This window comes from Ictidomys tridecemlineatus, chromosome 7, assembly GCF_052094955.1.
Source record: "Ictidomys tridecemlineatus isolate mIctTri1 chromosome 7, mIctTri1.hap1, whole genome shotgun sequence".
In the NCBI taxonomy this organism is placed as follows: domain Eukaryota; kingdom Metazoa; phylum Chordata; class Mammalia; order Rodentia; family Sciuridae; genus Ictidomys; species Ictidomys tridecemlineatus.
Genome location: NC_135483.1, coordinates 15,688,703 through 15,710,110, shown reverse-complemented (window position 1 = coordinate 15,710,110; position 21,408 = coordinate 15,688,703). Strand labels below are relative to the sequence as shown.

The 21,408-nt window shown below is 47.9% G+C and overlaps 1 protein-coding gene and 1 non-coding gene across 10 annotated transcripts in view; one reads left to right on the top strand and one right to left on the bottom strand.

Annotated features, from left to right (window-relative positions):
- The window catches only part of Mtss1 (MTSS I-BAR domain containing 1), a 153,239-nt gene that overhangs the window by 9,484 nt on the left and 122,347 nt on the right, over positions 1-21,408 (bottom strand). For 5 of the 9 annotated variants that reach the window (XM_021724296.3, XM_040293684.2, XM_021724299.3 and 2 more), the window contains exons 7-11: positions 19,228-19,239; positions 5,711-5,868; positions 4,518-4,625; positions 3,166-3,263; positions 782-992 (exon numbers count right to left, since the gene is read on the bottom strand). In XM_021724296.3, the coding sequence (XP_021579971.1) occupies positions 782-992; positions 3,166-3,263; positions 4,518-4,625; positions 5,711-5,868; positions 19,228-19,239 (587 nt within the window). The remainder of the gene's footprint in view (positions 1-781; positions 993-3,165; positions 3,264-4,517; positions 4,626-5,710; positions 5,869-19,227; positions 19,240-21,408) is intronic. The other 4 variants (XM_040293680.2, XM_005316168.5, XM_040293683.2 and 1 more) reach the window with 1 other exon arrangement.
- Trnaa-cgc (transfer RNA alanine (anticodon CGC)) lies at positions 13,753-13,825 on the top strand. Its single transcript has one exon. It is a non-coding gene; the product is annotated as a tRNA-Ala (tRNA).

Below are 21,408 nucleotides of genomic sequence, written 5' to 3'. Positions count from 1 at the left end.
CAGGTGAGCAACACACACACGGGCCTGGTGCCGCGGGGCACGCTGGGTGGCAGCACAGCAAGCTTCCTAGCATTCTGTAAACTGTGCTGCTTACCAAGGGTTCAACCAGAGATGGCACACTGACACTGAAGGAGAGGCAGTGAGGGAGACACACACACACACACACACACACACACACACACACACACACACACGCTCTTGATACTCACAAAGGGCACCCAATGCCTTGCCCAGCTTGTGTAGCAGGACCCACCAGACCCAACTATGAAGGAAGAGACCCCCTGTCTCCCCTTCTCCAGGGATCAAAGTGCTGACACGCTCTCTGCTGGGCTCTGTCCACTCACCCTCATTCATGACACAAACCCATGGAGGAGCCTGAGAGTGCCGCGGAAGCGCGTCTGAATTCCACTCACTGACAGGACCTCAGGCGTTCAGGGAGAACCTGAGAGCGGGTGTAGGCGGTGTCCCCACTACAGAGCCTATTAACAACGGCATCACACTAGTCAGGGGATGCTTTCAGGGATGACAGAGCACAGCCAAGCGTCTTTCAGGCAATCTACTTACAAGTGACAGCTCTCCAGATCAGTGTGGGAACTCAGCCACCGCCACCCAGGAGGCAGGCTTCCCACCCGACACCTCGGAAGATGGGGACGAAGCCAAAGGTATCCCAAGGCCACAGACAGGATTCCCTCCAAGCCAAGGGCTTCCTTTGGTGCTAGCCACCGACAGTGGCCTGGGTGCAGGGCGTGCTGGTTGTAACTTAGGGCCAAGGGCACCTTACCTGGTTGGTGGCCTCTGGTGGCATGGGGGAGGGCGACTTGGACTGGAAGGCGTCCTGGGATATGAATCCTGAGTCATGGGAGGACACGCTCGACAGCCTCACGGGCGCCTGCTGGGCCAGGTTGGAGCTGCGGTAGCGGTAGTGCGAGCTGGGGGAGTGGGAGTGAGAGCCGCTGGACCGGGAGTCGCTGCTGTTGACACTGTTCAGGCTGCTGTAGGGGCAAGCAGAAGGTGGCAGCATGGAGGGCAAAGGAGGGGGTGGGGGAGTGGGGAAAGGAAGGACAGGAAGAGACAGTGAGGGCAGGCAGGCCGCAGCCACCATAACACAATCAGCTCCCTGCCCTGGTGAAGCAGCATAAACCTGCCACACGTTTCTGTTCCATTTAGCACCAAATCAGTAAGCTGGTAACAAGAAGTGTTTTCAGGTGAGCCAGGGGGAGTCGGGACTCAGTTCTCTGACAGTGCAATGCTCCATTCATACATCAAAGCCTGCGACAGTGCCCAACTCTGCTGTCACCTTCTACCAAGGCCAGGGGACCTGATGTCCATGGCATGAAAAGACGTGGGGCTAATCTCATCTGTTCACCTCCTTGAAAAATCCACAACCCTGGAGCAACACCCACTCAAGCTTTAGCATGACCAGGCTGAATGTCCTTGGATGGACTGTCTAGGTACAGATGACCAAGGTCAACACAGCCCTAAGGTGATCTCACCCTAGGTGACCCAGAACGTGCCGATCAGCAGGCCGACGCTGCATGTCTGTGTGCATGTGTGTATATTTTATTAACAATGCTGGTGCTTCAATTAAGAGCTTTCCCCTGATCCCAGGTGTTTCTCTGTTAAGAGCACAACTGGCAAGAGGCAGACGGCTTTCAGGGATGAAAGGCAATCGATGCTGAGCTGTTTGCTTCTGATATGGTAAGAGGACACAGAGTGGAACAAGGACACACACCCTCTGGGCGTTCTGCCTGCATTCCATTTCCAGTCATGAGAAATAGGCCACGGACTCTGTGTAGGATTACTCTAGTTATGAACATCAGAAAGCCGAGCAGCCCATGATCCAAAGAAGCAGAGCTGAACCCTAACCAAGCTGAAGGATGAGTACACAAGCCAGCCCAGGATTGGGAAGTTTGTGGTTTCTGCTCCCAAACCCACAAGAGATTCTGTTTTACACCCGCTGCCCGCTAATGAGGACCACGCACTGGTCCTACCCTAGGATTTGTTGGCGTGAAGGCTGAGACAGACATCGGAGACTGCTGCTGCTGCTGGGGTAAGACCATGAAGCCACCTTTCCCCACAACCAACCAGAAGAGGGCACTTGGGGACTGACAGTAAAGCTCACGGCAACACCACTCCGGCAAGCATGTGAGCAAGCTGGCTTTCTACACAAACTAAGAAGATAAGGAAGAAAAGACACCATGTGACTTTATTTTACACTAATGAGAAACAATTCCCTTGGCTACTAAAAAAACAAATGTTTCTCTCTCTCTCTCTCTCTCTCTCTCTCACACACACACACACACACACACACACACACACACAGCCCGTGGAAGATGACAGGAGACCAGCCAACATCTTCAGGGCAGAAGGTCAGGATGTAGCCTCTTGACCTGACCACCTGTGAAGTGTACACCGTACGCGCTTCAGTGTGAAATGAAACACGCCAGAGACATTTCCATACACATGCTCCTTCCTCTCAAGGTTAATTTACAGGAAGTGGACCTTCATTTGGCTTTGACAAATCAAATGATTAGCAGCAGGTGTAGCCTACCAAGAAAGGCAAGTGATGTCTGATGACGGTTCCATCCTTCAAGTAGAGAATGGCCACCTGACAAAACCGCTAGAGAAGAGTCCTAGAGCTGGCAGAATGCGTCCAAGTGATTCTGCCTCAGTATGTAATGGTGCCAGTTAGCAGAGCAGTGATGCTGGTGGTGGCTGGCAGAGCAAGAACTCCATTTATTTTATGAAACCTTGAGATAAAAATTGGGGGGTCCCATGAGGGCATACACCACTGTTAGATCCTTAATTATCTCTGCAACAGTGAGATAAGCCTGGGTAAGAATCCACCTCAGTTCATCCTTCTTTGGCCCTTTTGGTTTTCACTCTGCTAAACAGCAAAATCAAAAGTGGTGTCATAAAAAGGAAAATCCCTACAACGTCCAGCTGAGGGAGGGCAGGCCACAGCGGCCAGTGTGAGGGTCAATGGGGTTTTCTTTCGGATTCAAAATTAATCTAGAGCCCAGAGAGTGAGACCAACCGCAGCCATTCTTTCAGCTGATCATCGTAACATTTCCTGTTTTAAAATCAGTGATTTTCCTATAAATGGCTCCTGTCAGCATACAGAAAGATGACTTGTCCCCGAAAGCAGACCGTGGCTTCACTTACCTGCAGACGCTTGACTTTCTGGACATGGTGGTGCTGGGGGAAGAGGGTGGCGTCTGATAGGACCAGCTGTAGTCAGAACCTTTCAAGTCCAAAATCACCTGAAGGGACAGAGCCAACTGGGTAAGCAAGGTGCCAGGAAGGGAAATACCATCCATCACGTCTCAACACCCACCAGAGCATCCGAATGCTGCCCGCCAGTGGGTGGGAATTAAAGGAAACGTTCAGCTGTTTTAATGGAAGAGCCACACTACCTATCCATCAATGTCACAATCCTTTTCTGAGATAAGCTAAACTATAATTAATGGGGGATGGGGAGAAAAAAAAGAAAACCCTGAAATATCAGTGGAAAGAGAGTTAGAGATAATTACAGTGACCCATGAACAATGTACAAGCACTATTTATGCCTCAGGCTAGGACGGGCAGGATTTTCCGTTTGTAGCCCCCTGAAGACAACAATGGTTTCCAGGCTGGTTGACCTTGCCCTCTAACCACTCGATACTCAGTGGTCACTTGTGCCCTATTTTACCAGGATTTGAAACTTTAAAACCTGACAGCATCTAGAGTAAGCCGCAATTCCTCCACAATTATATCTGTGTCTGTCTCCCCCGCCTGACGAAGTGCCATTCAAGTGTGAGGTCCAGCTCTCATTCCCATGAGGGCTGCTCCACAAAATGTCTACTCATGAGGGAGAGCAGGCTGTGGCCTGGTGAGCCACCTCGGAGGACAGAAAACACAAACCTCCAAATTTATCTCTGAGTTGACCCTCTGAGGAGGCGATAAGAATTGTATACAAAGGGCTAAAGTTGGTAAGCAAGTCATCCATTGCTCCCCACGATACATCTCTTCCCACTCGATACAGGGTTAATGTTGCATGCACCAAATGAATGAAGCAGAAATAACGTCCTCTCTTCCGAAGACCAGAGAGATCCCAAGCATTACCGGGAGTGGTAGAACTGGAGGACAGTGAGCCCTGACCGCCACATCCCACCACTGTCACGTTCTGATGAGAGCCGACTCCCAGAGGGTAGGTGGCCACACAGGCTCTGGTACTGGACCTCTCAGTTCGAATCCCAGCTCCACCACTGACTGTCACTGTCTCAGTGTCCTTCTTCCTCAAATGCACACAACAGTGACGGTGAGCTGAGGAGTCCATGCAGAGAGCCCGGACCAGTGTCCTACACACAGCTCAGGTACAGCACAGGACCTGGCCATGACGGTTACCATGATGATAATGCCAGGGATGAGGTGAATAGGATACAATTTAAGATGTGATAAATGCCACAAAGGACACTCAGGGCCTGGAACTTTCCCCTCAGGCCTTGTCCCCCCGAGTGCCTGACCATGGCTCCTACCTGTTCACTGGAGGAGGGCAGTTTGTGAGGGTCCATGGTCAGGCTCTTTAGATCTTCCGATATGGTCTGGAGGTGGGTGATTTCCCCCAACATGGAGATTTCTTCTTCCTGAAGGAAAAGAATTCACACCCCATTATTACCATGAGTGGCTCACTTCATTGTCTTGTTCCAACTGCTTTTATTAAGGTCACATTAAAACCCTCAGGTCTTTCAGGAATGGTGCCATGGGACTGGGAGACCACTGAGCAAGGCATTATAAACCCTTTCTTTTGGGAAAGAGAAAGGAAAAAGGAATCTGCCCTCAAACGGAGCAAACTATGTGCTGGGGACACGGCCTGCGTGTCCCCACAGGATCCTCGGCACAGCCCCGTCCACTAGCTGACGCTGCTTGGCTTCAATGACTGACGTGATTTGGGGCTATCTGGGCCTAGACCTTGGTGACAACACAACTTCAACTGAGGTTAACATCCCCCTTTCTTGATTTTTTTCCCACCATCTTAGTATATAGCAAGTAAAGCAGGAACCGAGAGACGGGAACCCTCCCTTAACTTTCCCAAAGTGCCCAGCTGGGCCCAGGGACCCCAGTGAAAAAGAGCCAAGGAAAGCAACTACTCTCAGGGGAATGAGTCAAACCAGGCGCCTGGCAAGGGCTGAGGGAGGCCAGCTCCCAAGGTTCTCAGGTATGGTTTGTGAATGACAGGAAGCCTGATGACAGACAGGAGGTTCTTCCTGTATCAATCTCATGGCTACTCCTAGATATCTGGCTTGGCCATCGGGTCTCAAAAGTCACCTGGCAGGCCTGTTTAACACAGATGGCTGGGTCCCCATCTCCCGAGTTTTAAATTCAGTGGATCTAGGTTGGCCCAAGAATTTCCACTCCTAACCAGTTCCCATATGATGCTGGCCTAGGGACTCCACTTGAGAACCACTCTGCTAGGCCTACTTGATGTAGCGGTGAAAAAGTGCAGTGGAAAATCTGGAGGTAAGAACTGTGGTCATGGAGTGGCCACGTAGCCCTCAGCACCTGCAGAGAATCACTGGACCACAGATATGACTCTACCACCATGTGACTCCACCATGTGACTTCCTGACATGCAGCAGGTTCTCAACATCCCCATGGTGGATACACAAATAAGATGGAAGCCCTCTGCACCCTGGAAGCTCAAGCCTTCCAGAGCTTTCCATCAACTTACAATTACTGGCCGTAGCATAGAGATGAAAGTGCAGAATCGGCCGCGTTCTTCAATCAAAGCCTTGCGAACTGCCTGCTTTTCTGTTTCCTCCAACAAGAGATATTTATCGTTGACATCTTGGAGGGCGCTGTCCAACTGAGGCTGGATGTCACCTCTCCCTGCAAACAAAACAAATCCCCGGGCGTGGCTTGCTGAGACACCGCTCCTGCAGCAATTACCCCTCCTCCCTGGGGTCCTTGCTGGAGTCCAAACCACTGTTTTCCAGAACTTAAAAAAAAATTATTTGTACCCTAGAAAGATTTAAGGTGGCTGTTTTTCTAGGACCGTTCATTTCCAATTCCCAACTCCTGAAGAGTACACGTATCTGTTTTATTCACAACAAGGAGAATCTCCTGGTGCGCCTCTTCATGACCTGCCTTCCTGCCTGGAGGACCCCACAGAGCCTTCTGCCAACAAAAGCATGAGACTCAGGCTTCCTTCCTTTGGGAGCATCCTGAAGAGGCTAGAGATGGATGAACAAGGTGAGGGCCTGCAGCTATCTCCCCAAAATGGGCACACGCTGGCTTTGCTGGGTCAATGTCAATCAAAGAGCTTTTGTTGGGCAGAAGTTTCTGCCCCTGAAATCGAAGCTGGTAAGCATCTGCTCTCCCGGCTGGGGGGGGGGGGGGCCCTGAGCCTGGCCATGATCTTTTCTTATCTGGCCATGTCCAAAGACCCTGGTTAGGCAGAGGCAACCACTTTTAGGGTATCAGATGGGAGTTAACATTTTAAACAACTTCAGAACCTGAACAGCAAACTGTGTAAATGAAGTTTTGCCAGGAACACAGAGCATCCGCTCATTTACATGCTGTATATATACCTGCTCTGGCAACCACAGTAGAGTGGATCGTTGTAACAGACTGTGACTTAAGACCAAGAACACGTGGCCTTCTGCAGAAGTTTGCTGCACTAGAAGATAACCATGGGCACATAGGAACTGTCTAGGGAGGCTATTGCAGTCTGATCTGCAGGTGGGGACAAGGTGGCACATGAGAAGACAGCCCTTGAGCTTCCCCCTAGGCTGCCCATGCAAGGGCCACTGTATGATCCAGAGAATTCCTGATGTCCTTCAAGGCAGGATTTTGGCCTTTCTCTGAAGTGCTCGCTGGACAATGCCGTGTGAGTATAACGACAGTTTTAAACACAGAATGTCAGCTCTCTAAGAGGACTTAAAGCTCATCCAAACCAACCTGCTTACGTTTCTGTGGAGGTCAAACCCTAGAGAGGTCGTGGGACTCAGGGGGAAAGGTGCAGAGCCCAGACAGGGCCCACAGCTGAGCCTAGGTGTGAAGCCCATTCTCTGCCCACTGCCTGCAGCCCAGTGAACCAGCTCCAGCACCCTGTAGGAAGCAGCCAGACCAGCTGCCATCTACCCCCTTAGAACAACACAGAAAACATTGAAGAGAATGTACTGATTTTTTCTGAAAGAAAAAATGCAAGGTTTGGGGAAACTACCCTGGGTGTAGGAAAACACTTCTCTCATGCACTGAGGAGAAAGGTCAATTTGGAGCCAGAGGCGGTTGGGACATTTTCTAAGTTTCCATAGGAAAAGTCATATTTTAGTAAGAAGAGTCACTTCTCATGCAGGCAATGAATTTTAAGTTAGCACGTAATAGGAAAATGTATGTAGTTAGATATTACCCTTTAAAAAGTCTTAAATGGCCAATAAATACAGTGTGCACAACTGTATAAGTGTATATATATAATTCATGAGTTCAAGGGCATACGAATACGATGTGTACAATATACAGTATCTAAGACCACAGAGGGACTTTATCCAAATTACACTATATAATAAATTTGGAAGGAGTAGGTGATGTAGTTCAGTAGGAGTCTTACCTAGCATGTGTGAACCCCTGGGTTCAATCCCTGCATTAGGGGGAAAAAAAAGAAAGAAAGAAAAAGAAAAGGAGATTTGCTGCTTACGAAGTTTCATTACAGACAGGTGTGGTGGCTCACACCTGTAATCCCAGAGGCTCTGGGAGCTGAGGCTGGAGGATCACAATTTCAAAGCTAGCTTCAGCAATTTAGCGAGGCCCTAAACAATTTAACGAGAACCTGTCTCAGATAAAACTTGAAAAGGGCTGGGGATGTGGCTCAGTGGCCCCCAGATTCAATCCCAGGGCCAAAAAAGAAAAAGTTCCATCCTATTTCCAGGGCTGTCCACTCACCCTCTACTCTCAGGCTAATCCTCTAGTGTTTCTTCAATCTCACTTCCAGGATGCAGGGGCGCCATTCCTCGGCATTAACCTGGCCACCTGAGCCACGGGTTTCGTGTTTTCAGGGATAGAAAGCCCACCCTCTCATCTTCCATCCTCTCTGGGGGTTTGCCAGGGGTCAAGGGCTCCCTCCCACAGACATCCACCTGCTGTGGCAACGGGCTCACGGGGGAAGGCTGGGCGCCACAGCACTGCGAGAAACGTGGGTTTTCTCTTCTGTTGACAAGAGCTGGCTTGTGCAATTGAGTCCACATACAAGCCTGCTAGTAGCAAAGCTCAGGAATTCTCTGAGCACCTGTGAAAACTGCCTGGCCAATCCATGGCTTAGACAGTGCTGGTCTAGAGGCCCTCTTTTAATTAATTAATTTATTTTTAGTTGTAGAGGGACACAATACCTTTATATTATTTATTCATTTTTATGTGGTGCTGAGGATCGAACCTAGTGCCTCACTCATGCTAGGCAAGCGCTCTACCACTGAGCCACAGTTGCAGCCCCTAAAGTGTTGGTCTCCTTGTGTGCTATGTGTGGTGCCACTGATGGAACCCTGGCTTCCTGCATGCTAGGTAAATGCTCTACCACCAGCTACACCCCCAGGCCTCTCTTAACCTCGTTTATGCTCTTCTAATGTCCAAACATGAAGGGCTGCAGACCCGGGTCAGAATGTGCTTGCTTGACTTTGGTGGAGAGGCATGGAAGGACCTGGAGAAACAGATTTTAAAGTCCATAATGTCTGGCCAAATCTGCTCGGAAATGCTTTGATTACAGAAGCAATTTTTTAAAAACAACAGACTACGGTTATGAGAAATTGCAAAATTTGTACCTTTACTTCCTTTCACAAATTATAAGCTACCCATCTACTTGTAATTAATATTAGACTTCTAAAAATGTATCCACATTTTTAGAAAAACAAAGTGCATGTGTTCAAAGTTTAAATTATTCTATGATTGTAGCAGTTATTTTAAATATGTGTTATGTTATAATTAAAGGACTTTCAACTTGTAACATTCTAAGATAAGTATAATCTTGTAAAGATTGCTCTAATTATGGTTATAGTGAGAGCAAATTCCATTTAGGATATATCATAACCTAAAAACACAATGATTATTTCTTAAATTTGGTAATACAACATATAATTATATTTATTAAAAAAAAACTGTGGAAGAAATTATTTCATGTCCCAGTTGGAAGCAGTAACTTTAAAATACAGTGATTGTTGAGGTCCTTAAATTCCAAGCTGTGCTGGTACTGATATAATATGGTCATCCCTTGATGTTCCTGGGGAAGTGGTTCCAAGACTCCCAAGGACACCAAGTCTTTGGTGGTCCAATTCCCTTGCATAAAATGGCAATCTGCATGAAATCTACACACAACCTGCCATATACTTTATATTTATTTTGGGAAACAAATTCTTGTTATATTTCCCAAGCTGGCCTTGGCCTCTGGGCTAAAGTGATCCTGCTGCCTTAACCAGCGCGTGCCCAAAATGTTGGGCCAGTTGGGACAACTGTCCCTCGCCCAGCCTCCACCATTTACTTTAAATCATCCGCAGATTACCTGTAATACTTATTACAATATAAATGCTAAGTAAATAGTTGCTATGCTGTACTGTTAGGCAATAATGACAAGAATAAAGTCTGTACATGTTCAGTACAGATGCGATTTTTTTTTCAATGTCTGTGACCCATGCTTGTTGAGTCTGTGGATGGGGAACCCGGGGACACATGGCTGCTTCACATCCACTTCCCTCCCACTGGCACTGCCAGCAGTCATTCTGCTTCCTCAAGCACGGGTCCCTGTGGTTAAGGGCTCCCTCCCACAGACATCCACCTGCTGTGGCTACGGGCTCACAGGGGAAGGCTGGGCACCACAGCACTGCGAGAAACTTGGGTTTTATCTATGGGTCCCTGACCATTCTTGATCCCAAAGAGACCAGCTCACTGTCTCCCCCTTGTCTCCCCTCTGCTTCCTTCACCCTCAGGGTCCAGACAGCAGTAACAGCTCCTAGAGCATCACCCCAATCGCATTCGGACAAGTTCTCCCCAAACAACCCCCAAACCCCCACTCCTTTCCTTAGCTTCCACTACTATCAGGAAAAGTCCCATGTCAGCACAGCCTGCCAGGCACATCTGGGTCACTGCCGATCACCCTGCAGCCACAGCTGTCTTGGACCATTCTCCCTTTCATCCTCTGGGGTCCAGTGCTGCCCCCCCACACGGGCCCGCTCCTTCCTCCCCACCTGCTCATCCCTAACTCTCCCTCTCTCAGGGACACCCACCTGTCTCCCCTGATCAGGATTCTCTTCCTTGCTCTCAGAAGCTCCTAATACCCGTCCTTTGCAGCCCTCCCCAGTTCCACTGTCCTCTGTATTTTTCTAGATATTTGTGCAGTGTCAACCTCCCTAGTGACAGGAAAGCCCCACGAGGGCAGAAACCAGGCGTGTTTTTGCAGTACTGTGTCTCCTCCCTGGCGCCCTTGCCTGGAAGACAGCAGGCACAGGAGCTGCAGATGAATGAGGCACTGACAGTGACTTGAGAGAGTTTGCTCTCTGGTTCCAACCAGCATGCCCTTAAATGGCTTAAGGCTTCAGAACCAGCAAATTCCAGGACCTACCAGCAGCCAAAAAAGGGAGGGCTTAGATGCCTTAGATGGGCTTTCCAGACAAAATTCCTCACGAAGAATTGTGTCTGGCCTTTTCTACAAAATCTAAGTCTGCCTCAGTCCTATGACTTTTTTCCCCCGCTGCTAGTTTCCAGGTCTTGACTGAATTCACATTGGAGAATCCACTGAGCAGCGGCCAGGAGCCCCTGTCTACCCACCCCCCAGGGGGAAATCCTTTAGTTATTCTCTTTGCAAAAAAAAAAAAAAAAATGTTCCTGGAGCAAAGCACTGCGAAGGGGCAGCATTCTTGGGGTGGAAGGAAGCCTTTTAAAATTAAGTTGGGATAATCTACAGAGCTCTCTGGAATGAGGGGAAGATCCACTATCAATTCCCAACATTTACCCTTTATTTTCCTTAATCTTTGCACAAACATTCAAGGCAGGAATGAATGTCCTCTTTTGATGGGGAAACAGACTGAAGGAGACAAAGTGACTTAAACAGCCACAATTACGGGGACCCAGCTAATAATGGCCTAGCTAGAATCCAGCCCCAGACCCTCCTCATCAGAAGCCCTTGTTCTTTGTACCTGCTAATCTCAGCAGATACAAGTGCTGGAAAGGACACCAGGAGCTCAGGGTCACAGCCCAACCAGCCATTCTAAGGCTGGGGTGTGGTTGCTCCACCTACGGTGTGCACAAAGGCACAGGCTCCATCCCCAGTGCGAGATCTGGTGGGACTGACTAGCGCTCTCTGGGAGTGCCCAGCACCCACAGGCACACACTGCAGCCCATTCAGCAAGCTCCAGCCTGCACCAAGGTCTTTCTCAAGTAGAGAACTTCGGGATGGAGAACAGTCCCAACACACTGGGTCAAGGCTGCCACCAGGAGTTAGCATAACAGCCAAAGTCATTTTTCCCAAGACAGAGGGAAAAGCCACCAGAATCCTGCTAACTGACTTCAATCTGCCCCCAACACACGCACAAATGCTGCATTTCACTCTGAGGTGCTCCCCCTTTCGCAGTTTTACACCTCGCAAATCAGAACGTGTCTGAAAACCAATGGTGTGTCATCGTCTAGCTGGCAGTCATTATTTTTCTCTTTTGCAGTGGTTCAGAGACTAATGGGGCATCTAACAACTGACAGCAACCTAAAGCCAGTGACATATGGGATAGAAATGCCGAAATAAAGGATGTGGATATTGGAATAGACACGCAAGGTGACACTGGAAATTAGAATCTGGAATAAGAATTCTCTTTTCTTGTCAGAAGGAGCTGCCCTTATCATCCCTAGATGAGTCATCGCTACTCTTTAAACTCTTCATCAGGGTTTGATTGATTCCTACAACAAAAGCAATCAGAAACCAAAAGGAAGATAGAGTTGAGCAAATAAGACGACACGTTTAAAGCCTCTGTATTTGTCAGATAACTCGCTTTCGGATGCTCTTTCAATCTACTGTGCCTCAGTTTCCCTTTATTCATGAAAAGGCAATATGGTAGCTCCTGGCTGATATCCCCAGGCATTTGGAGCAGCTGCACAGGGCATGCTCTCAGCTGGGCAGTGCCACCAGCACCTGGACTCGTCCCAACAGACGTCCCAACACGGGCACCTCAACAAGTGAGAGCAGGCGGACGGGGTGGGATTTTTAAAAAGGAATTTTTGCTGAGGTCTTCTTTTGTTTGAGATGTAATTAAATGCAAAAAGACCCCATGATTCTTTCACGAAAGGTGCAAGTTTCACCATCAGGATTCTTTGCTGCTCCTTGGGTGCTAAGGGTTGAACGTGTCACTAGGATTCATGTGCTGGAAACATAATCCCCAAATCATATGTTAGTGGACTGTGTAGGTGGGGCCTCTGGGAGGTAATTAGGATTACCTGAGGCCATGAGGGTGGAGCCCCATGATGGCACCAGTGGTATCATTAGAAGAGGAAGAGAGAACTGTGCCAGTGCGCTTACTGTCTTGCCAGGTGATCCCCCACCATGTTGCCAAAAGCATGCTCTTGGACTTCCCAGCCTCCAGAACTGAGTGTCAAATAAATATCTTTATAAAGTACCTGATGTCAGGTCTTCAGTTATAGCAACAGAAAACAGATTAAGACCCAATGCAATCAGCTGTTAATTAAAGCAAAAGAAAAGAATAACCAGAAAACACCCCACGACAACTGCAGCTTACCACAGGATGTCTCAAGCAGAGAAGTCTCGCGTCACCTAAGCGCTTCCTCTTGTGGTTAAAAAAAAGAAAGCACTCTACCAGGCTGGGGTAGAACGTTTGCTTAGCATTTGTGAGGCACTGGGTTTGGTGCTCAGCACCACATATAAACAAATTAATAAACAGAGGTGACCAAGAACTAATAAAAATATTTAAAACAAAACAAACCATCCACCACCTGGTGGCCAGATCCAAAAACCTGCGGTCACCTTCACTCCTCCTTTGCTGTTTCCTAAACCACTCCTGAATCCATCTCTCTCTCTCTCCATCCCTATGGCCAACTTCCCTGAGCCTCAGCCACCATCACCTCTTGTCTGGACAATGGCCACTTGCTACCTGGGTCTCCAGTGGGACCACCAGTCTAATCCAAATACGCACAATCATGTCACAATTTTCTAGAAGCCACGGTGGCTTCAAGGGCTCCATCCAAGATCTGAACATCAAGTCTTCAGAGTGGTAACCACAGCCAGGATCTGGTCCTGCTCTCTCCGATTCACCTCCACCTAACCCACCTAGCCATGTTACCTGAAGAAAGAAGCGCCCCACACCTCACACCTGTCTAAGTTCCAAAAATACCACATGCTCCTGCACCTTCCCTCAGTGTGGAAAAAACATGCTCTTCCTAACCACCCCAGGCTCTCGTGTGGGTTGGCATCCTTCCCACTAGCGCCCATCCCCACTCTCCATTAAGGAAATCATCAAACTCCGGGGGCAACTGCCTGTTGATAGCCACTGCTGGGGTTCAGGAAGGGGCGGTGCTTTGGCACTGAGTGGCTCAGAAACAGCCCCAGAGCCTCTGCCCCCCTGTCTCCCCGATGCAAGTCACAGACCCTAGAAATGCCTTTCTCCAAGGTCATAGAAACTAGTGCCCTTTTCCCTCAAAGCAGTCGGAAAGCATAGAAATATTCCAACCTTCCCCGGCCTTCTGTCCCAGAGTTGGCCACAAAGAACTCTCATTAGAACTTCACCCTGGGGGGTTGGGGATGTAGCTCAGTTGGTAGAGTGCTTGCCTCGCATGCACAAGGCCCTAGGTTCAATCCCCAGCATCACCAAAAAATAATCAATCAATAGAACTTCACTCTGGGGCACGCCTACCCTGGTACCTAGGAGGAAGGTGAGATAGAAGAAATAAAAGGCAGAAAGGAGAAGAGAGAAGGAGACTGTGAATTCAACTGGAAAGCCTGCTGCTGAGGATCCTCATTCCTTTTCTCCATTAGTCACTTAGTTCCCTGGGGGGTCACTCCCAAATTTCTGAGAAATCTATCAATCTTGAAGTTACAGTAAATTCACTCACTTAGCCAAAATTGCCCTCTGCAATGTACGACCACATGTATTTTTAGAACAGATTAAGCAAAGGGAGATGTGCTATTTTAAGAAACTCACAGGGTACATTCCCAATGTTATTTATAATGGAGATGTCAACCTTAAGATCCTGAGAACCTTAACCCATCTTGTGATTACCAGATTGATGGCATCCCCATATTTCTTCCCAAGCCCACTCCTCACAGAGCTTCCTTTAAAAGACCCCAAAAGTGCATCCCAATCTTTGCGACTGCCCATGTTCCCCCCGCCCACCCACGTATGTATTCTTTGCTTTCCTGATCAGATCTCAGCTTGTTCCTCTCCGACAGGTTTTGAAATTCTTTTCCATAACATTGATCAAGAACCCCACTGTTGAATCCTGAGTTGAGAAGTCCCTCTCCAGGACTTCCTGGGACCCCCTCTGGTGACAGAAGGAATGTCGTAGAGAGACTAAGAAGAATATGATCAGGTGTCTTGCTGGGTGTCCCCCTCAGTCTATGACCACTAGTGCAGACCCTCTGTCCAACCACAGGGCTACAGCAGGCCACCCCTACTTCACCAAAGCTAAGCACACAGTAGTGTCTTTGGGTCTTCCTCTGAAGTTTCCTGTGTCACCTGATACCATGGTTAAATAAACTTGGTATATTTTTGAGGGGTATTGCTGTGACCCTCGTGATGGGAGGAAAGGCATCACCCTCTCCACACCACTCCACCCTGGTCTGGGAGGCCAGGAGGGTGTGGCTGCCCATAATCCATCCCGCACCCCAGCATCTTGCACCTGAGGAAACGAATGGAAGCAGCAATATCAGACATCTCCAGCTTCCTGCTACCTGGGTTTTTGTGCCTCACACCCACTCCCTCCTCCTAGGGTGCAGGATCGCCCTTCTTCCTCCACCCACCCCTTCCTCCTCCCAATTCAACTTTCAAGAGCCTGCCTAGGCTAGCTCCTCCCAGAACCTGGTCCCTGTCTCTGTGTTCACCTATGGCACTTTCTTCACAATGAATGGGACCCCTGATGTTGCCTCCTCTGTAAGATGTGAGAATGCTGCTGGCTAATTCAAAAACATAGATTTGGTCTTTGCTCCAGTTCCTCCCACGCCCACCCCACCCCCAGCTTCCTGAATGACAGGAGTGTCATTAGGAGTGACATTAGACATAAATGCCTTTGCCATCTTGGGCCTCTGGAGCAGCTGGCAGATCCAACACAGAGCAGGCTCCTCCTCCGTGTTTTGGGGATGAGCGAAGGCTTCCTTGCTGTGAGACCCACTGCAGTAGTCAAGAAGAACGTTCATGAAGTGAAGAATGGCGCCCGGTGGGACTCCATTAGCCCCGGGAGAAAGGCTGATGGTTGCACCTGACGGGAGGCAGCAGCCAGCCCCTCCCTCCATGTCATCTAGTTATGCTCCTCATGTCTGTTCAGTGTCCCCAAGGACAGACAAACCACATGTGTAAGGAATCAGCATTTCAAGCAACTTGTTCTTTTAACTGTTATTTTGCATATGAGTAAAATTAAGCTGATAAAAGAATTGGACTCCCATTGAGACCCCACCCTGCAGACACCTCTCCCCCTGGCCTCTGAATGTGGCCACAGGGACACCAGGGTGGGGTGAGAAACTCCAAACACTCATTGTGCATGGGAACATTTTGAGCCCAGAGTCAACAGCAAATCACCAGCAAGGTACTGGTGGCCATCCTTACCAGCATGAGGCTCCACCAGAGACCAGCTGTGCAAAGGTGGAGCCCTCAGCTGCCTGGCGGGTTTTACCCGGAAGCCCCACCGCGAGACAGGCTGCTGAACACAGGCCTGAGGACCAGGAGCTCCCGTATGAAATGTGAGGGTCCTGAGCAGGCGCTTGCAGGGTTGAATTCAAAGCCTCGACTGACCTACTGTGGTCAGGGACAGCTTCCCAACTGTCACAGCAGGTCTGAAAGGGGGAAGTCCTACCACCCCAGCTTCCACTCAGGTAGGGAGAACCTGGCTTTCCTCCTGAACCCCCCTCTGCTTCCAGCACTGGGTGTGGCCTCCTCCAAGGACCAAGAGGAAACATCCCCCAGCTGCTCCCTGGCTGTCTCCACTGGCTCCTCCTGCAGGAGAGGAATCCTTGCAGCATTCGTCTGCAAGAACCAGGAGGGGTGGCTGGGGGTCCTTGGGCACATTCAGTTTTCACCACTGAGGCAGGGTGACTGACCACTGGCTGCAGGTTTCAGGGCCACTCAGGGTGGTGTCACTGGCTTGGCAGTCACAGGAGAAATGCTCACGTGGATACACACACAGGCTGGGTGGGGCTGGGGACATAAACCACTGCCACCGTAGAAGGTTCCACAGTGCTGGGGATTTCCAGGAAAGATGGATGCCGAGAGGAGAAATGCAGACTAGTCTGGCATCTGATCAGAAACGAGGTCCAGGGATAGCACCATCCTGGGGCTGAGGCTGCGCTCGCAGCCTGAGGTCACCGAGTTCGCTTGCAGTCCACCCTGGCTTGAGGCTGTCCCTGGGTGTCGCACACTGCCTCTCCCAGCACCCCCTGCACCAGGTCTACCCTCCCACTGTTTCTGGGGCTCCTGATCACATGGCCACATCCAGGGTCATCCTATCCCTCTGCCTGAGCACCTCTCCTGGTTCTCCTCCAACTGAACCCTTGTCATCCTCCCCAGGGCCACGATGCCACCTCCAAGCCCACCAGGCCCCTCCTCTCTGCCCACCCACACCTTTTGCTGGTATCTGTCACAGGATGTGAGCACCAGAGTAAAGAACTGGTTTAAGGAAGATCAAGTTCCTCCAGGGAATCTCTCTCCCAGGCAGAGGAAGGAGTTGCAAATTCCTTCCATTGCAGAGGTCCCTGCTCCTGCTTATGCAGGGACCCGGACTTCTGGAGTTTGAGGTAAATAGTTCTAATTAGCTCAAAGGAGAGTTCCAAATATCTATCTATCTACATATATTGATCAAAATTAATTTTTTTTTTGCTGTTTTCAATTTTTCGTTTGTTTGGTTTTGGTGGAGCTGTGGGCAGAACCTGGGACCTGATACACACGGGCCAAGTGCTCTACCAAGGAGCTCCAGCCCCTGGCCCAAGAACATTTCAACTATGATGAAACTTGTTAAATCTAGATTTCCAGGCTCAAAACTGATTTAAAATTTGTTTTTAAAAACTTACAACATCTTTGGACTATTCAACTACCTTAGGTTATTTTTTTATAAATATATCTATATATATATAGATATATTTTTTTTTTAATGTGGTGCTTAGGATCGAACCCCATGCCTCACACCTGCTAGGCAAGTGCTCTGCCCCTGAGCCACAGCCCAGCCCTATTCTTGGTTTTTCATTCCCAATCACCACTGCTGACATACCCAGCACTGTGGCTCTGCCCTCTGAACCTGCCCCAGCAAGAGAGGGGACTAATGGGGCTGCAGAAATGTCTGTGACTAAAATGAGCAGAATCTTTAGAAGTTGAAAAGCCAGGTGGCTGTGTGGTTTCTTCATTCATTCCAAACCTATCTTTTATCCTTTCAAACAAAAACGTTGTTTACCCCCTGAACTGACTCATGCCAGGCTCTCAGTAAAACGTCTCATAAAACTTAAAGAGTCAAGAGACTGTCCTCAAAAGTCCCCACATTGGGCAGGGCCTGGTGGCACACGCCTGTAATCCCAGCAACTCAGGAGGCTGAGGCAGGAGGACTACAAGTTCCAGACCAGCCTCAGCAACTTAGTGAAGCCCTCAGCAACTTAGTGAAACTCTGACTCAAAATAAAAAATAAAAAGGGCTGTGGGTGTAGCTCAGTGGTTAAGCACCCCTGGGTTTAATCCCTGATACAAAAACAAAAAACAAAAGGCCCCATATTGTATGATTCCATGTATATGAAATGTCCAGAAGAGGTGAATCCAGAGACAGAAGAAAGTGGGTGACTGGTTTTGAGGGGTGGGGAGCTGGGCGACAGGAGCTACTGCTGAACAGGCGTGAAGTGTCACTGCTGAACAGGCGTGGGGTGTCCTTCTAGGGAAATTAGGTAGTGTTGGTGTTTGCACAACACTGTGAATATTTAAAGGCCACTGAAACACACAATTTAAAATGGTTAAATTATAAATTTGATGCTATATGAATTTTATAGCAATAAGCAAAAACGTGGCTTGTCTTACCTTCCTTCCAGAGGTTTACTATAACCATTCAAGTAGCTTCATAATCACAATATTGAGAACTGAAAGGTACCATCCTTTTTAAAGTTGAGGGACGACTAGCCCAACATCACAAAGGGACACAGAGGCAAAACTGCGTCTCCTCGGACAGTGGGACATCCTGACTCCGCTGTCAAAGGAGACTGCGTGGATTGGGTTCACCGTGGACGACACAGTCCAATTCAAACACCTCTTAGGAGCTGCCAGTAAAATGCAAGGGAAATAGCTGGGCACGCTTAGGCAAGACAGCCACACGGACACCTCACAGACAGACCTTCCTGAGACAGGGACAGCATCGAAACTCCAAAGCAGCTTGCGTTTCAGTAGCATGATCACCCACAGAGTGAGGGTCACATTCAGTCAAGAGAATCATTGTCAGTATTGAATTTGAAGATCTGATACCTCTGAAACTTTTCACAAACTCTGCTGAAATAAGAAATACTTCTGGTTTTTTAAAATGAATTCTTGATTTTCAAAAGAATGCTATGGACAAAGACAGGTATCTTGAAGCTTCATCTAATCAAATGTGATTCAGTAATAATTTTGAGGAGTTATCTGGTGCAGCTCTTCATATTTTGTTTGTGGGCCACATACATACATACATACATACATACATACAAACATACATACATACATAAACAGCCAAGTGCAGACACGTATGCATGTATAATTACATTGGTGTCCTGTGGGAGGGAGGGTGTAAATCACTCGGTATTTCTTTTTTCCATGAGTCTATTACTGAACTATGCAGATGCAACAGCCTAACACCTTTAATGGCCAAACATCCAAGAAAGAAAATGATCAAGACACACGCACGCACAATTTTCTTCAAGTTATGGGAAATTAAGGAGGCACAAGTGATTGTTCTGAGCTGGCAGGAAAATTGAGGCAACTAGCATAGGTCTGATCAACCACGGAAAGCCCACAGCAAGGAACACGCCGTGACCAGCCACCAGAGATTGAGGATGGAGACTTACCCAGAGCGTCCACTGGCAGGGGGCGCACGGTGAGAAAGGGCAGGATACACAATTGACACAAAAAGGAAAACAATACAGTCAAACTGGTATTCGGACAGTAGCTGTCTTACCTTCTGCTCACGTGTGGGCCGCCCCGCTTCATGTCATGTGGTCAAACCTCACCCACCCAGAGGGGCACATCCTACTTCCCCTTTCCTGCCTGGTCAGCTCCCTTCCCTTCTCACCTGAACGCCAGTCTTCCCAGTCGGTAACTGTCACCACTGGGACTAAGAATTTTGTAAAGAGAAATGAAGAATATATACCCAGAAGAGGCTAATTCAGAAGTCTTAGCAAGAAAACCTTTCAAGTGTAATTTATCATAACTTCAAAAATATCTAGGGACTACCAAGAAATAAAGTTTAAAATGGGATAAAAATTTTAAAAAACTAAAACTTTAATCTACTGTGTCCCACTGTCCCAGAACTAGAATACCTATAAAAACTTAAATACAGTATTAAAAAGAATATAAATATATTACATTATTAGTATAATATCATGATATTAGTATAATAATATATATAAGCTCTAGATTATGATTTTCAGCCTACTTTAATGCACCTGTGTCAATTTCATTGAAATATTTGCAGAATTGAAAACTTAGAACTTAATGGGATACAATATAATGGCACATACTATGCGGGTGTGGAACTCGGAGTCTACTTATTACATTACAGCATTGGCTTTGCAGGCTCTGGAGGAAAATGATAGATTCAGCTATTTAAAGTTAACATATATTCATTCCAGTTCTCCCTCTCAAAGAAAGTCCCAGATAGATAGACTTTCAGTGTTTATCAATCAAGACAGAAGGATTGACTGTAATTAATTTCACTTTTGTTGTTGTTTGCTGCTGTTGCTGGGGATCAAACCAGGGCCTGTGGATGCTAGGCCAGTGCTCTACCACTGAGCTACATCCCCAGCCCAATCCTAAATTTAAATTAATAATTTGGGACTGAGTTAAATGAGAAATAAGGCTACTGACTTCATAAATGGAGGTGGCAAAAGTAGGTAAGCAACTTCAAGTACCTCCCAGTTCTGATCCTCTCTTACTCCAGGACCCCAAAGGCAATGAGCTGATACAAGAGGGATGGAGTGGCACCACTCAGGGCCTAGGGCTGACTGGGCAGCTCCACACTGTTTCTGCAACTTCCTGTTGCTTTGTCCCCTTACCTGTTGACAAGGCTGGCTCTGCCCTGTGCCCCCAACCTTGTCTGTGCACCATAGCAGAATCTCCGGAGGTGAAATGCCACTGTCCCTATCCAGCCCCAACTCCTACCCATGTATACCACTATTAGAGATCACACAGGCTGGCCTTCAAGAAAATCAGGCACATCGCTGCAGCTGGAGCATGCCCCAAGTCACTTTCAAGTGATTTGGGGCCAAGTGGTGGCCCACACCTATAATTCCAGAGGCAGGAGGATAGAGTTCAAAGCCAGCCTCAGCAATGGGGAGGTGCTAAGCAACTCAGTGAGATCCTGTCTCCAAATAAAATACAAAATAAGGCTGGAGATGCGGTTCAGTGGTTGAGAGCCCCTGAGTTCAACCCCCAGTACCAAAAAATAAATAAAATGATTTCAGAATAAACCTAACGAAAGACAAACCACTTAAAAGGTTTTTTTAATGAAAATATTTAAATGCCTTTGTATTACAAACTACCACCCTCTACAGTTAACAAAAGGAGTAAAAGAATGTGATAAAAGGTGATTTTTGTAGAGTAAGAAGAGTAAAAGTCTCATCCTGTATGATGTGTTTACTAGCGTCAAGGGTGGTGATAAAACCAGGCTGATGTGCACAAAGGCATGAGAAATTTTCCAAAGGAGAGTCAGAAGAATTTCTAGATCAAAGATCATAGTTTTTGAAAAAGGTAATAGTAAAAAATCTAAACAACGGGCTGGGGTTCTGGCTCAGTGGTAGAGCGCTTGCCTAGCACGTGTGAGACACTGGGTTCAATTCTCAGCATCGCCTATCAATAAATAAAAATAAAGGTCCATTGACAGCTAAAAAATAAATATTTTTTTAAAAAATCAAAACAAAACAAAATCCCTGCTTTATAGACTCCTGAAAATATATTAAAAAGAAAATGATTATTTGGCTATAAGTCAGATTCAGTTCTGTTAGGACAAACAAACAAAAAAAAATGTATCC